General features: G+C 44.1%; 1 protein-coding gene across 2 annotated transcripts in view; it reads right to left on the minus strand.

Annotated features, from left to right (window-relative positions):
• Nucleotides 1-13,320, minus strand: part of Lhcgr (luteinizing hormone/choriogonadotropin receptor) — a 53,369-nt gene extending 40,049 nt beyond the window's left edge. For both annotated transcript variants that reach the window (XM_029471475.1, XM_021149364.2), the window contains exon 1: nucleotides 13,111-13,320. In XM_029471475.1, the coding sequence (XP_029327335.1) occupies nucleotides 13,111-13,283 (173 nt within the window). In that variant the 5' untranslated portion in view covers nucleotides 13,284-13,320. The remainder of the gene's footprint in view (nucleotides 1-13,110) is intronic.
• Nucleotides 13,321-13,600: the final 280 nt, after the last annotated feature.

The following is a 13,600-nucleotide window of genomic DNA, read 5'->3' on the forward strand; positions in this document are numbered from 1 at the left end:
TTTTAATAGCTGAGTAGTACTCCATTGTGTAAATGTACCACATTTTTTGTATCCATTCCTCTTTTGAGGGGCATCTGGGTTCTTTCCAGCTTCTGGCTATTATAAATAAGGCTGCTATGAACATAGTGGAGCATGTGTCCTTCTTACCGGCAACTGATAATTCTTGTCATTCAGATAAATCCAATTCCCTTGAAGAAAACAAGGCAGTGTATTGTGCCTTCCCTAGTCAATATGATGCCTCTTGGGCCCTCAAAGATGGGGCTAAGGTTCTTCTCTTGTTTTGTTTTGAGTTTAATTAGCATAGACAGTATTGGGAGGAGCTAGTGTGTCCAGTTCACCAGCTTGCTACTCAGCTCTCAAAGTCAGGTTAGTTTGGAAAGCTTCAGCAGGGCTGCAGTGCCCTGCCTTTAAGGAAGGAGATAGATTTAGAAATTCTTGGTTAAGAAAACCTATCAACCGAGGAACATTTGAATTATCAAAAGGCCTTTGTTCTACAGAAGGATTCACTGCATGGTTCCTTTAAATAGCAAGCTCTCTAGGTGAATGAAAAAATAGACTTCAATTGACAGTTTTTTAAAAAAGACAGGTTCTGGTTACATAAAGCAAACGATAGCTGTAGGGTTCTCACCTCCTGGAGGTTCCTCAGAGTGCAAGTGCTTCCCCAGGCAGCCCCGCCTTCTGAGAGTCCTAGGCAGAGCAATGCCAGAGGGGGAGGCAGGCTCAAGGAGAAATCTCACATTCATCTCAAGTCCCCAAAACCTGGGGAGAGTTTTGGTCATCTTTTGGGAGCTCTAACTGCTCCTTCTGCCCAGTGTGGAGCAGGAGTGAAATAATTTTATTAACCACCTTCTAACTGTGTAAGAATGCTCCCCCCCCCCCACATTATTCAGTCAAGATAGCTATAAACGCACATATATTTTCTACAGACCATTAGCTTATGGCTAGAGCTGCAGCTTGAATTTTAAAAGAGAGAGAGCTCAGAGGTCAAAGCTTTTGATTATTTTTTTAAACTTTTTGTACATAAACTTGTTGAAAAGTGGCTGTGTATTTAAATTCAAAGAACACTAATGCTCTTGTGTTTATTAAATAAGGTTTTATTCTACATTTAACAGACTCAGACCTCCCTACTCTTTTCAGAGCATCTCAGTAATTACAACAAAGCTTGCTTTCATTTAGAATGACATGGAAATAGTTTTTCTCCATTTAAGTGATTTACATGTTTAACCTTCCTAAGGGACGGCACTATTAGGGTGACGTCATCACTGGGAGTGGCTTCATTGTGGTCTCTAGGCTTTAGATTTTACCTGGAGCCAGCTGAGGCTTGCACGTTAACTCAACTTGAGGTATCAGTGGAGCATCTGCTGGTTAAGCTTTACACCAGGAAACCTTGGAGTGCCCCTGGGAATGATGGCCACATGATTATATCAGTGATCTGATGATTGCCGGAAACCTTTGCTGTACGAGTGAGAGCCTCCTTACAGCTTATTTGTCTCAAGTTCTTACTACGCAAAGGCAGACTCGTGCTGGAAAAGCACAGTGACTTCCCGAAGCACACGGTAATTCTGGTCACCACATCTGTTGTTAGTGGAGTCCTCTCCAAGAATCAAATCCTACAACTATACTGTCTTCTGCTTTTCTTGTGAAAAAAATCTCACCATCTGAATAGAAGCCCTTGGTGTTTTTGAGGGTACACTCACAGAAGGGGCAGCTGAATTCCTATTCTTCCTTGAAACCTTAGAGCCCATGGGAGTGGGGTTCTCCCTTCCTTTCTCTGTCCAGTTCTGGGTCAAGTGATTTCACTGCTTTTACAAGCACATACCCGCCTCCCCTTCCATCAACGAACACCTAGTTTCTGCTGGCTTCTGCTCTGCCTAGTCTCTTCTTCTAGCCTTTTTGTTCTCTAATCAACCAGGAGTGGTTGTTCTTTACATTGAATATGTTGGTGTGTCCTGGAAGGCTCTTTCTCCATTGCACTTGGATTTCTTCATGCTCTGTCTATTTCTCTTTCTGATAACTCCCATTAGACCACTCTAGTGCTCAAGTGTCTTCTGTGGTGGCCCTTGGCCAACTTAACTATTCACAAATGCCTCAGACTGACTGTACTCATGTCTCAGTACTTCCTACTCTTTTCATACATAGATGTGTACCACTGTCCAATAGGACATCCACTAGCCCACATGTGGCTGGTCCTCAATTGACTGGAAATGTGCTTGCAAGTCTTAGAAACAATAATCATTGAAGACTTGGAAGGAAAAAAAAACCTGTAAAGTATCTCAGTAAGTTTTGAATTACTTACTAATTGTGATGATAACGTTTTACATATACTAAATTGAATAGTTTATTAAAATTCATTCAGCCCTAGAAAACATCTTACATGTGGCTATTAGAAAATTTTAAATTATGCCTGTGGTTCACATCTTCCCTCTGGATAGTGTCTACCTAGACAGATCTAATTGTGCTTCTTGAACTTCCTCATGTGTCCTTGACATCATCCACATTGTGTCTACCTCCTGCCACACCTACATTCCGCATCACTGGCTAATTTCCACCCTTACTTATAGGTCTCTCTCAGACTGTGCACTCGAAGGAGCGTACCTTCCCTATGTAACTATGTATGCTTTCTCTTGTGAGCAGTGTGAAGTGCATGGGATGTGTACTGGAACCAAAGAACTCAGCTTCAAATTATAGCTTCGTTTCAGATCAATAGAATGCAGATCATCTGTAAGATTCATAGTTTTGATATAAAATTTAAAAATATCAATATAGAAGGTAGGGGAAGAGATAACCAACATTAAGAATGTTTGAAGGTGCTTTCTAGAAACCTACTACTTCATAAGCTTCCTAAATATGTATGTATTCATATAAAACAGTTTAATTCAAATGATCCTACACAGGGGAGGTAAGTGGTGGTGGTTTGGATAAGAATGGTCCCCATAGGTTTAGTCATCATGGAGTGTTATTATTTGAAAAGATTAGAAGGATTAGTAGGTGTGGTCTTGTTAAAGTAGGTGGGCCTTTTTGGAGGAAGTGCATCACTGCGGGTAAGCTTTGAGGTTTCAAAAACCCATGCATGGCCCATTCTCTTTCTTGTCTCTCCATTTGAAGATCAATAACAGTTTCAGCTATTTGCTCCAGTGCCTACCTACATGCTACCATGCTTTCTGCAATGATCCCAATGTACTAACCCTCTGTAACTGTAAGCAACCCCCTGACTGAATGCTTTCTTTCCTAAGAGTTGCCTTCATCATGGTGTCTCTTCATAGCAATGGAACGGTGACAAATACAACGTCTTTCCCAGAAGCTATAGTTTGTTAAATGAAAAATCCAATGCCAGGTGTGGCATATAACCCTCAAGTTGTTGATCAGGGGTGTTATGAAGACCCCAAACCAATACAGGCTATTGCCACTGCTCTGTTGTCCACAAAAGACCCTATTGCTGAAGATACCATATATTTTGGTTGTAGAACATGGGGAAATCAAGTTGGTGGTAATTGAGTAGATTTTCTTCCTGTTGGCCAGCTTTCATAGCACTGGAAGGTGTTATGTAGGCAGCTGGCAGTAAAAGAGAGTCATCAACATTCTTCCTTAGCTGTAAAATTTATGAATTACAATAATGACCAGTGTGGCAAGGTATGACATGGGCACAATAATGGCATGAATATTAGGAGGTAACCAACTGCTTTCTGATATTTAAGGCCCACTTCATGGGAGGAAATGCATGCTTAGCTTGGCTGAGGACACATGATTGGGGGTAGTACCATTAGTTTCTTAAATTGACATAGTATCAAATGTCCTCACAAACTCCTATCTCTATGTCCATAGATTAGTGCAGCTCTTAGATCTTATTGGTAAAGTTTCTTTGTCTAATGGATGGTAGTTAATGCAAACTCATAACTTACCAAAGGGCAAAGAGTAAGTGTGTTCAGACAGAAACGGGACCTCTGTATATACCTCCTTCTCCCATCAAAGCTAAGGGACCAATGCGGAAGAGGGAGCAGAAATACTCTAAGTACCAAAGGTTGGGGAGGACCATAGTGAAACAATGTCTTCTGGACATGACAAGGTTGCTATATTCATAAACTCATACCAGCTGTGATGGTCTGCACAAAAACTGCACACATACAGTCTAGCCAGTTGACATTGTAGAATGGAGGAGAGAGGGCCGTTATACCCCTCTCCTGAGGTGCTACTGCCAGTTGATGGCTTCTGGAAGAGGGGGAATCAGTTTTCTTTAGGGGTGTGGTCCCTCCTGGGTTTATCACTTTTCAGTGGATGAGTATGTGGGCAATTCAAATTTAACTTGGTAGGTCATTTTCTATTTTAAAGAAGATTGTGAAGTTGTCAAAGAGTATGGGGAGGTGGGTATGAGAGGAGTTGGGGTGAATATGATCAAGATATATTATATACAATTCTCAAATAATTAATAAAATATTATATTCAAAAATCTTATCTAATACTAATCCAACACTTAGCACAAGACAAGAACTCACATGTGCTTTTATTTATAGCTTCTTACAGTGAAAGAATGAAGCTAGCTGGACCATACCTTGTGGCAACTCCTTGGCATGGGCTAGTATGGACAAGTTCTTCTATTTGTCCTGGGTCAATACAGTTTTGTAAACTTCATGTGCCTCATTCTTTCATTAGCCTCTCTACTGGTTAGGGAAAAGATGATTGCATGGGAGAGTAGGCATCCCCACTTGGTACTTTTCTCTTAGAATCAGCTCTTACAAGCCCCACTTGATACCCTTTCAGGGAGATGACAGAGAACAACTTTTTTTTGAAATGTTTTGACTCTAGGGAGCCACTTTGAGAGTTTACATTTGCTCATTGATTTAAAAAATTCCAGTCAGTTGGAATTTCCCCAGTGGGAAATGTTGTTTGAGTGACTTCCCTCTAAGAGGGCCATTTCTAGAGCACCCAAGAAGTTCCTTCAAGGAGTTTATGAAATATTCTGTGAATGAAGATGTTAAGAAGAATCTGTAGATAATGGCTTTTCCAAGTTATTTGTGCAACAACTATATTAAAAATATAAAGCCTTGAGGAAAATGGTAAACACATCTAAGCCCTCACTCAAAATCCATTTAAAGTTTTCTAAAGACACACAGCAAAATAACTCAATGTGCCCTCTAAACTAGAATTCTTCCAGCAATAACATAACATGACAAAAATAATTCTGGCAAATGAAACAACATGTTGAATTCTCCCCAGGGAATGTCTGTGGCATCTGTAATGGTTTCCCAAAAAATATCTCTCAGAGGTAGAGAATATTATGTTGTTAGGGCAGCGACCCTGTAGATATGCTTCAGGAGGCCCCATCATTTATTACAAGCTTCTTGGTCCTAACACTTCAAAACATCTTTCCCCCTCATTTTCTTTGGAACTGAACATGTACATACTGGCTGCAGCTGGTATACCGAACACTGTTAATTAATCTGAGGCTGGAAATGAAGTGCCTGAAGTAATGAAACTCAACTGGGCAAACTAGCTGTTTGCCAAAGCTTCTTTGTCTCTTTGGCTAAGAAAGATGGTTCCTATTTCTGAACTCCACCATGTTTATGATCTTCATGTGGCTTGTGACCACCTGCATTTCCTTTAGTCATCTGAGCACTGGCCCTTTTTCTCACCTGACTGGAAGACTGAGGGTTCCTGCAGGACAGGGCATGCGGGTCTGTGGCTCCTACAGTTCCCTGTACAGATCCTGGGTGGTCAGCACATTTGACCTGAATGTTTTCTGGGGCTAGCTAAAACCTTGGGATGGGAAATGAGGAAAGAAAAGTACTCAAAGGGGCCTGGCTATCCTATGAGGCAGCCGAGTTTGAAGTCAGCTTAGTCTTGGGGAGGAATCTTTCAGAGGCAGCTCAGGCTGGGTTGTTTGAATATTAGATTCCAGACAATAATGAGCTTTGTCATTGTTGTTTGTTTGTTTGAGATTGGGTTTCCCTGTGTAGCCCTGGTTGTCCTGGAACTTACTCTGTAGACCAAGCTGGCCTTGAATTCAGAAATCTGCTTGCCTCTGCCTCCCAAGTACTGGGATTAAAGGTGTGTGCCACCACTGCCCAGCTGAGCTCTGTTTGTTGAGGTTTTCACTCATTCATCTCCCAGGTTGAGTGGAAGCAGTAGCTCATTTTCCTTCATGAACGCCTCCTAAGCACACAGCTGTTCCAGCAGCTGTGGCCATTAGATGATAGACCTTTGCTGTGCAGCTTTGTATCTGGGGTGTGGGTTGTTCAGTCTTCCTACACAGTCAGCTTGTTAGGGTAATATTTTGTCATAATGTGAAATCTTAACTTTCCAGCCCTCTTGGCTCTGCTGCCTTGATAGCCCCTTTTGCCCAGAGCCCCACACAGAGGCAGGAACCATCACATTCCCTTCATACAAGGCACATGGTTTTATTGTTAGGCCAAACCACAGTGAAAATGAAAGAGGCCTCTTTTAGAATTTACACTGCCCAGGACTATCATCTTGATCGATTCAGACCATAGAGGAGCTATGGCAGATTCTGTTGTATCACACCATAGCATCCCTGTCCCAGAGTACAAAGATGCACTGCTGAGAGTCATGAGAAGCTGGGGACCCAGGCATAAACTCAAGACATCAGAGTCAAGGGCTGCTGTAACAGCAGCAAAGGGTAAGGCCATCCTTGTGCGAGTTGTTTTGTTTCTGAACTGGACTTTTTGAATTTGGCCTAGGTTGTTATTAAATGGCTGTGGTTCAGGGCCATGTAGAGCAGCAGTGAGCAGTTTGCTGCCTGGGAGGAGTCTTATCTCCCAATAGTGTGGAAGCAGAGCTTAGTGAATGGTATTCCTTTAGTTTTCTTCTAAAAAAAAATTTTGGGAGGAAATTTGCTAATCTTCATTAAAATCTGCATTTTTCTCCAACCAAGAGAAAGTACTGGCACAGAGAACATTCGTTCTAAGGAGCCATCACCCTTTAGTCTGAAGTGAACAAGGATTCTCTCCATGGTCCTGACTCAACTGTCAAACCTCATGGACAACCAGAGTTACACACGGTCAAGGCATCTTGGCTGCCACTCTGGGAGATGGCATTTTGGAAAGAGGGGTTTGGTTACCTTACTTTAAGAAATAGAGGCTGGGGCTGGAGAGATGAATCGGTACTTAAGACCAAGTGCTGCTCTTGCAGAGGACCTGGGTGTGATTCCCAGCATCCTCGAAACAACCATCTGTAATCCCAAATCCAGTAATCTGATACTTTCTTCTGGCTTTATTGGGCTCCAGACACCCTTGTGACATACATACATACCTGCAGACAAACACTCATATACACAAAACAAAAATTATTTTTTAAAAAAAAAATTTACTTAATCCCCCCCTCTGTGTGTGTGTGTGTGTGCACACATGCACACATGCATGTATGAGTTTATGCGCACGCACTATGTGCATGCAAGTGCTCACAGAGGCCAGAGGTATCAGAACTCCTGGAACTGGAATTATAGACAGTTGTAAGCTCCCTGTTATGGAAGCAAACTTAGTGTCTGCAAGAGCAGTGTGTGCTGTAAGCTGTGGGTCATCTCTTCAGCCCCAAAATGAATAATGTAAAAAAATAAAAACTAAGTGAAAGCTGACTAATGGGCTTGAGAAGCAGAGATGGGCAGGCGAACGATCAGAGCAGAAAGGAGCCTTGAACTCACAGATTTGGGGGTTAAAGGATGAAAACCCCAGGCAGCCCAAGGAATTGTTGTTTTCTACTGAGGCTCTACTCCCAAAGCCGAAGAGATCCCCATTGGATTCCATGTATTCATTGAGATTTTAGGAGCCTTTTGCATTCTAGTGTCCTGCTGGGGGTAATTTAAAAAACAAAGCATGATGTTCACATAGCTTGGGACTGGGACACTATTTCTCAGCTAATCAATTGTAAGAGTTGCCTTCAAAGCCTGGCTCGACAGGCTGTCAGAAGAGAAGAAGACTGCTGCAGGAAGCCCACGTTATTACCAGAGCTTGGAAGGCTTTCTCTTCTGTTCTGTGAACACTTTCATGTGACGTGGTAGCTGGTGTTTCCTGATTTGTGAATCTATATGTCCCAACTCACTTGCCTGATTTTACTAATTTTGTTTTTAGAGGCTCCTGGGATAAGGATAAATGACTAGAACAATGTAGATGGGTATAGTTAGACAAATAAGTTGTAGCCCTCTCACCCCTTGTTTGATTGACTTGTTGATTGACAGAGTGTGCCCCTGGTTCTCAGGTTCTCACACTTCCTGCCAGGCAAGTGCTGTCACTGACTTAAGTTCCCAGCCTGGCCTTGCTTCTCTGGAGATACAGCTGTGATTTACCATTCAAAGGACAAACTGAGGACCAGCAGATGGCAGGATCTGGATGCTAACACAACACAAAGATACAAAGAACTCCCTTGACTACCCACAGAACCGTTACAGCCCCTGTTCTTGAGTCGATGGGGATTTAGAAAGCGATGTCTAGCAGCGGAACGAGTTACCACACGTGCTCCCTTCTCGTGTTGGTTTGCTGTTCTAGTCAGCTCTCAGGCTGGTTTTGCACTCACTATGTAAACAAGGCAGACTTTGAATTCCTGCACATAGGTCAATTCTCCTGCCTTAGGCTTTCTGAGTTCTGGGATTAGAGACATGCACTGCCACACCCAGCCCGTCTACTCAATTCAATCATCTCTAGCTCGTTATTGATTATCATAATGCCTATGAAATGCTGGGAACCCTAAGTTCAATCAGACTTCCTCAAATGGTTCTCAGTTCAGCACATTGATTGGGAATCAAAAGCAGATGGAAGATTTGGCCTCAGAAGGCATTTTTACTTCGGCTTGTCGTACTTTGGGAAAGCAGTATTCCTGGAGTCTAGAGCACAGTGGTCAGGAATACTGGTCAACAGTCCACAACAAATGACTGCTTTCCCCTGATGTCAAGGTATTGGGGTTCAAACATCTGCTGTACTAGAGAAGACACACTTAAACAAATGGTAAACTATGGAAGAAAGATGTGGTTACAGGCTATCAAGTCAAGTATGAGGAGAGGCCGGGACAGGATGTGTGTGTGTGTGTGTGTGTGTGTGTGTGTGTGTGTGTGTGGTGTGTGTGTGTGTGTGAAGCATGGTAAGTGCTTCAAGGAGAGGGGATTCCTAATCACGGTCTGTACTTATCTCTTTGCATGCACGTACCAAACAACGACTTGAATTAGTCAACCGTTCAACGTTTTGTACTGTTATCTGGGTAATTAATCAAAGATTTCCAATGACTTTCCATCTTCCCTTAAGTTTTCTTTTTCTCCACAGGGTCTGAGTGAGGGAAGAACTCATTCGGTTTTGTTCTTTGCACTCAGCCTGGCTCCTCTGGTGGAACCTGCACTTCCCGCATGGTTTGCTCCTTCTTTCAAGGTTCAGCCTCCTCCCCCTTAGCCCACAAAGTTTTCCTCTGGAGAACTCAGCCTCTGTGATTCACTGGATCTCTAAATTCCTTAGAGCCCTCTGCTCTCTCTCACCTCTTACACTGGGTGAGTCTCCTGGGATGAGTTCCTCAGACCAACCAGACCAGACCAGGTGTATCTGGGGTCTCTGCACTGATGCTGTGCTAGACCAGTGACAAGCTCTCAGCAGTGTCAAAGGCTCAGTTTCGGGAATACTGCACTGCTGGGTTCTCATGCTTTCTCCTTACAGAGCCTCTAGATTGTGCCATAAGTGAACATCTAGAAGCTTAATCTCTGTTAAGTAGGCACAACATGCAAAAAATAAATTGCTACAATTATTATTAGCATTTTCTTACTTGCAGGTTTTCAGAAGCTGTTTCCATATCAAGCAAATCAACCTTTCTGTTGTCATAGAGACAAAGATCTTAATATAACTACATGCAAGGTGAGATTTCTCTCCTCACCCCTTACCAGTTGCCTAGAGCTAATAAGAAGAAAGGAGAAGAGAAATTTAAATCCCCTTTTCTATTTCCTCCCCCCTCCCACCAAAACCAATGAAAGTGTGGGAGGCTGTTCCTTGTGTCACAGTTTAGGTTTTAAACACTTATATCTTTAATGAGAAATGGAAGGGGAGGAGAAATACGAACAATTTGAACAACTCCGCTTTGAAAAATTGCCAGCATCGCATTGTCAGTGATAAGCAATTATCACTCATGCACTTCTTGTTCTTTGTAAACCAAACAGTGAACATCAGACAAAGGTCTCAGAAGGCACAGTTTTCAGCATCTGACAGGTTTGAAGCTCGGTTGTATCTACTGAGGGATGATGACGAATTCTCAGGCGCTCAGAGGTATTCCCTCCCTCTAACCTCCACAGCCGGGGTGCTCTGCCCCTCCCTCTGCCAAGCCTAACCCTGCCATACACATTCATGCTAGACCACAGCTCCCTTTTGTTTATTGACTTCTGATAATTCATTATCCATTTTGCTGCCTGGCGATAGTTTTTTCCATTGCTTTATTCATTCATTCATTTCTCATCACAGATGATAAGTTTATGATAGGGATGTCAGTCTGTGGCCTTCCACTTGACCGTCCTTGGCTTCAACATTGACTTACACTCTGACCTACTCATCTCTGTTTTCAACACACAGACCACCCTGATCCTCAGACTAACTCTTCCTGTGAGTTCTTAGACTAGTGCTTGCCTTCTGCTCAGCTGAGAGCTCACTCTAACAATCATGTCTCCCTCATCCCTGGTGTCCTCTGCCTGTCATTCTCCATGAGTTCCTTCCTCTATTCTTTTCTTTTCTTTTCTTTTCTTTTCTTTTCTTTTCTTTTCTTTTCTTTTCTTTTCTTTCCTTTTCTTTTCTTTTCTTTTCTTTTCTTAGAAAAACAAAACAACAAACCAAAACCATCCATTATCCTGATTGGTTCCCATCTGTCTCTGCGTTTGGGCTTTTAAATTTTATACTTTCTTCTTCTAATAAGTAGGCATAGGTGCGAAAGGGTGGTGGAGAAGGGCACATGTAGCTGGAGGAAGTTTTTGCCACCACAAAGAGCAATGCAGTGGATCCCATCCTCAGTGTTCCCCAGGGTTTCTCAGCATTTCTGATTCAGTGTGATGGTCAGAGCCTGAGCTCCAAGTCTAGCCTGGATGCTTCTGTTGCTGGCAGAAATTCCTACTTGGAGAAACATTGTTTCTATATGACAAGCTTTCTATATTTTCATGTGCAACTCTGTTTTTACATGGATGTTGAGTTCTCAGTGTTGTTCCTACAATGGCTCTACCATCACCTAGCTCTGATCTGAAGGACAAGACCACAACACTTCAGACATCTGATATTAGGAAGCATGATCTTGTAAGAAGTGCTGTGCTTGATGTGGGACTTTCTGAATGTCTAGGAGAGGTTGAACTCGGTGATGGATGCTAAGGAACTCCCTGGAGAGGATGCTGGGGATTCTTGTGGATAGTGAAGGACTCCCAAGCCTTCAGAACCAACTCCTAAGAACCAGAATAGCTAGCTGTAATTTTATTGTTCCCTTTTCCCACCTAGCCATAGTGATCACTACAACCATTTTGAAGCCTTGTTTATACCATGCCTTAGGGCAATGAAGTCTTGTAGTTTCACTTCAGCTTTCTTCAGGAAAGGGGCCTATCAGGGGTCTCCTCCTGAGGCAACACGTGGACAGCTCGGTATCCAAGGGGCTAGAACTTAGCTCATCCAACTCTTCTTCCTCGGCTATAGGCACTTTCCAGCCAGTACCAAAGTTGAAGATGTTGGAAGCAGTTATTTTAATTAAAGGAAAAGTAATTTTTCTTAGAAAGACAAGCAACTGCAGCAAGGTAGTGAATAACATCTCCCTTGGCAACATAATAGGCGAGGGACCTGGAGCAAGCGATTCCATTTAGTCTACTAGATCTTAGATCTCAGAGTCCCACTAAAGCTCCCGGCATGCAAGGAGGACTGCTAGCAACACAATCACACACAAGAGCAATGCAGAAGGTTTTGTCCCACAAGGGCAAGGCCAGAACTTGGGAGGCGGGTTCCACGGATTTGCTGATTGATTGAAACAAACTCTATTGGCATGGTCATTGCCTTTAGGGAATAGAACTGACAAGATAATTAATGGAAGCTAATTAATAGAAACCCCTCAACCCTTAACTGTTTCTCTCACCCACAGCTATTCCTAGAAGGCCATTAACTTGCCCATAGGGAACAGACCAAGTACTCAGGGAAGGTAAATTCCTCCAAGAAGCTGTCACAGATAGGCTGCTGGCCTCCCAAGGGGAAATATTACCAGATCAGATAAAACACAGGGCAGATCTCCACCAGCCTGGGACATTTGTGGTACCTTCTACTTCCTTTGGTTTTTATTGAGATTTCAGTCATGTAACTTGCAAGTCATTGTTTCAAACACACAATGCCATGGTTTTAGTTTCCTTGTGTGAAACCATTACTTCAATCCAATTTTAGAAGAACCCATCACCCTTAACCTTACCACTATTAGCAGACACCCACTGCTGCCTACCCATCCCCATGCCCAGGGAGCTACTAACCTACCGGCCATTCATCCTTCTGGCCGTCTGGCAATTTCCATAAATCAGGATCACTCAACCCGAGGAACCCTTTTCAACATGGAAGGGCAGTTGGTATCTTAGCACAGGCTTTCTCCTGCCTTTATCCCACGGCTTCAGGAAGCAGTGGCCCTTCCCTGCTTGCAGACGCTTGCAGTGACTTTACCGCGTCTGTGAGTGTAACCAGAAGCCAGATAACAGGCATTTCTTCCACTACTTAGCTAGCCAGGCTGAGGCAAATACATCGCTCATCCGGTGGCTGCAGGTTATTCCTGCTGACAAATTAGGCCCTGAGTACTTTGCCCTTAGACATCACAGCACAACCCACAGCAGTCTTCAGAGACCTGGCTGGCCAAAGCGCAGAATCACTCAGTGAAGGAGGGGTACCCAATTCACCAAAGGTGCAGAGAGAAGAAGCTTCCTCAGGTTTGGGGGCAGTTTAAAGTCACCTGCCTCAGTCTCCCCTATGGGGGAAGTGCAGGTCTGGGCTGTACTGGAATAACAAAGACAGCCTGAAGATCTGGGTCCTCATCACTGGGAAGGAGTGAGAAGTTGACCAGGGTCCAGCCTTACGTCCTGCTTCTCAGCAATGGGGCCCAACATCGAGTAACAAAAGGCAGGGACCTGGGGCGCCCTGTACTCACAGTCGGGCGAGGCCAGCTCGAGGGCCAGGGCAGCGCAGAGCACCATCCGGGGCGCATTCGCAGGGCTCAGGGCAGCGCGACCCTGACAACTCTGGAGACTGCAGCTGTGACTGCTTCAGCACCAGCATTGCCAGCACCAGCAGCTGTCTTAGAGCCGGGACCCGCCGCCCCATGGCCCGCCAGCCTGAGTGTGAGCTCTGGTGGCTGGGCCAGTATGCTGGACCGCCGGGGGGCCGCCCGTACCCTCTGCCCGCCCCTCGGCCTGCCTTCCCACCCGCCGGCCCCCGCCCGCTCCAGCCCTCCCCTCTCACCGGCTGTCCCTGTTCTCCTTGACCTGGGATTGTGGCCAGCCACCCCATTACTGTTTCCCTAAGACTTGCCCTCTGCTCTAAGCTTGCAAATGAACTGAAGGTTAGAATATAGTGTGGTAAGCGCTTAGAGTGAGGCTTTGAACTCTGCTCTGCCATGGTCCCCATGAAACTTGTCTTGG

The sequence above is a fragment of the Mus caroli genome, chromosome 17 (genome assembly GCF_900094665.2).
Source record: "Mus caroli chromosome 17, CAROLI_EIJ_v1.1, whole genome shotgun sequence".
NCBI lineage: Eukaryota > Metazoa > Chordata > Mammalia > Rodentia > Muridae > Mus > Mus caroli.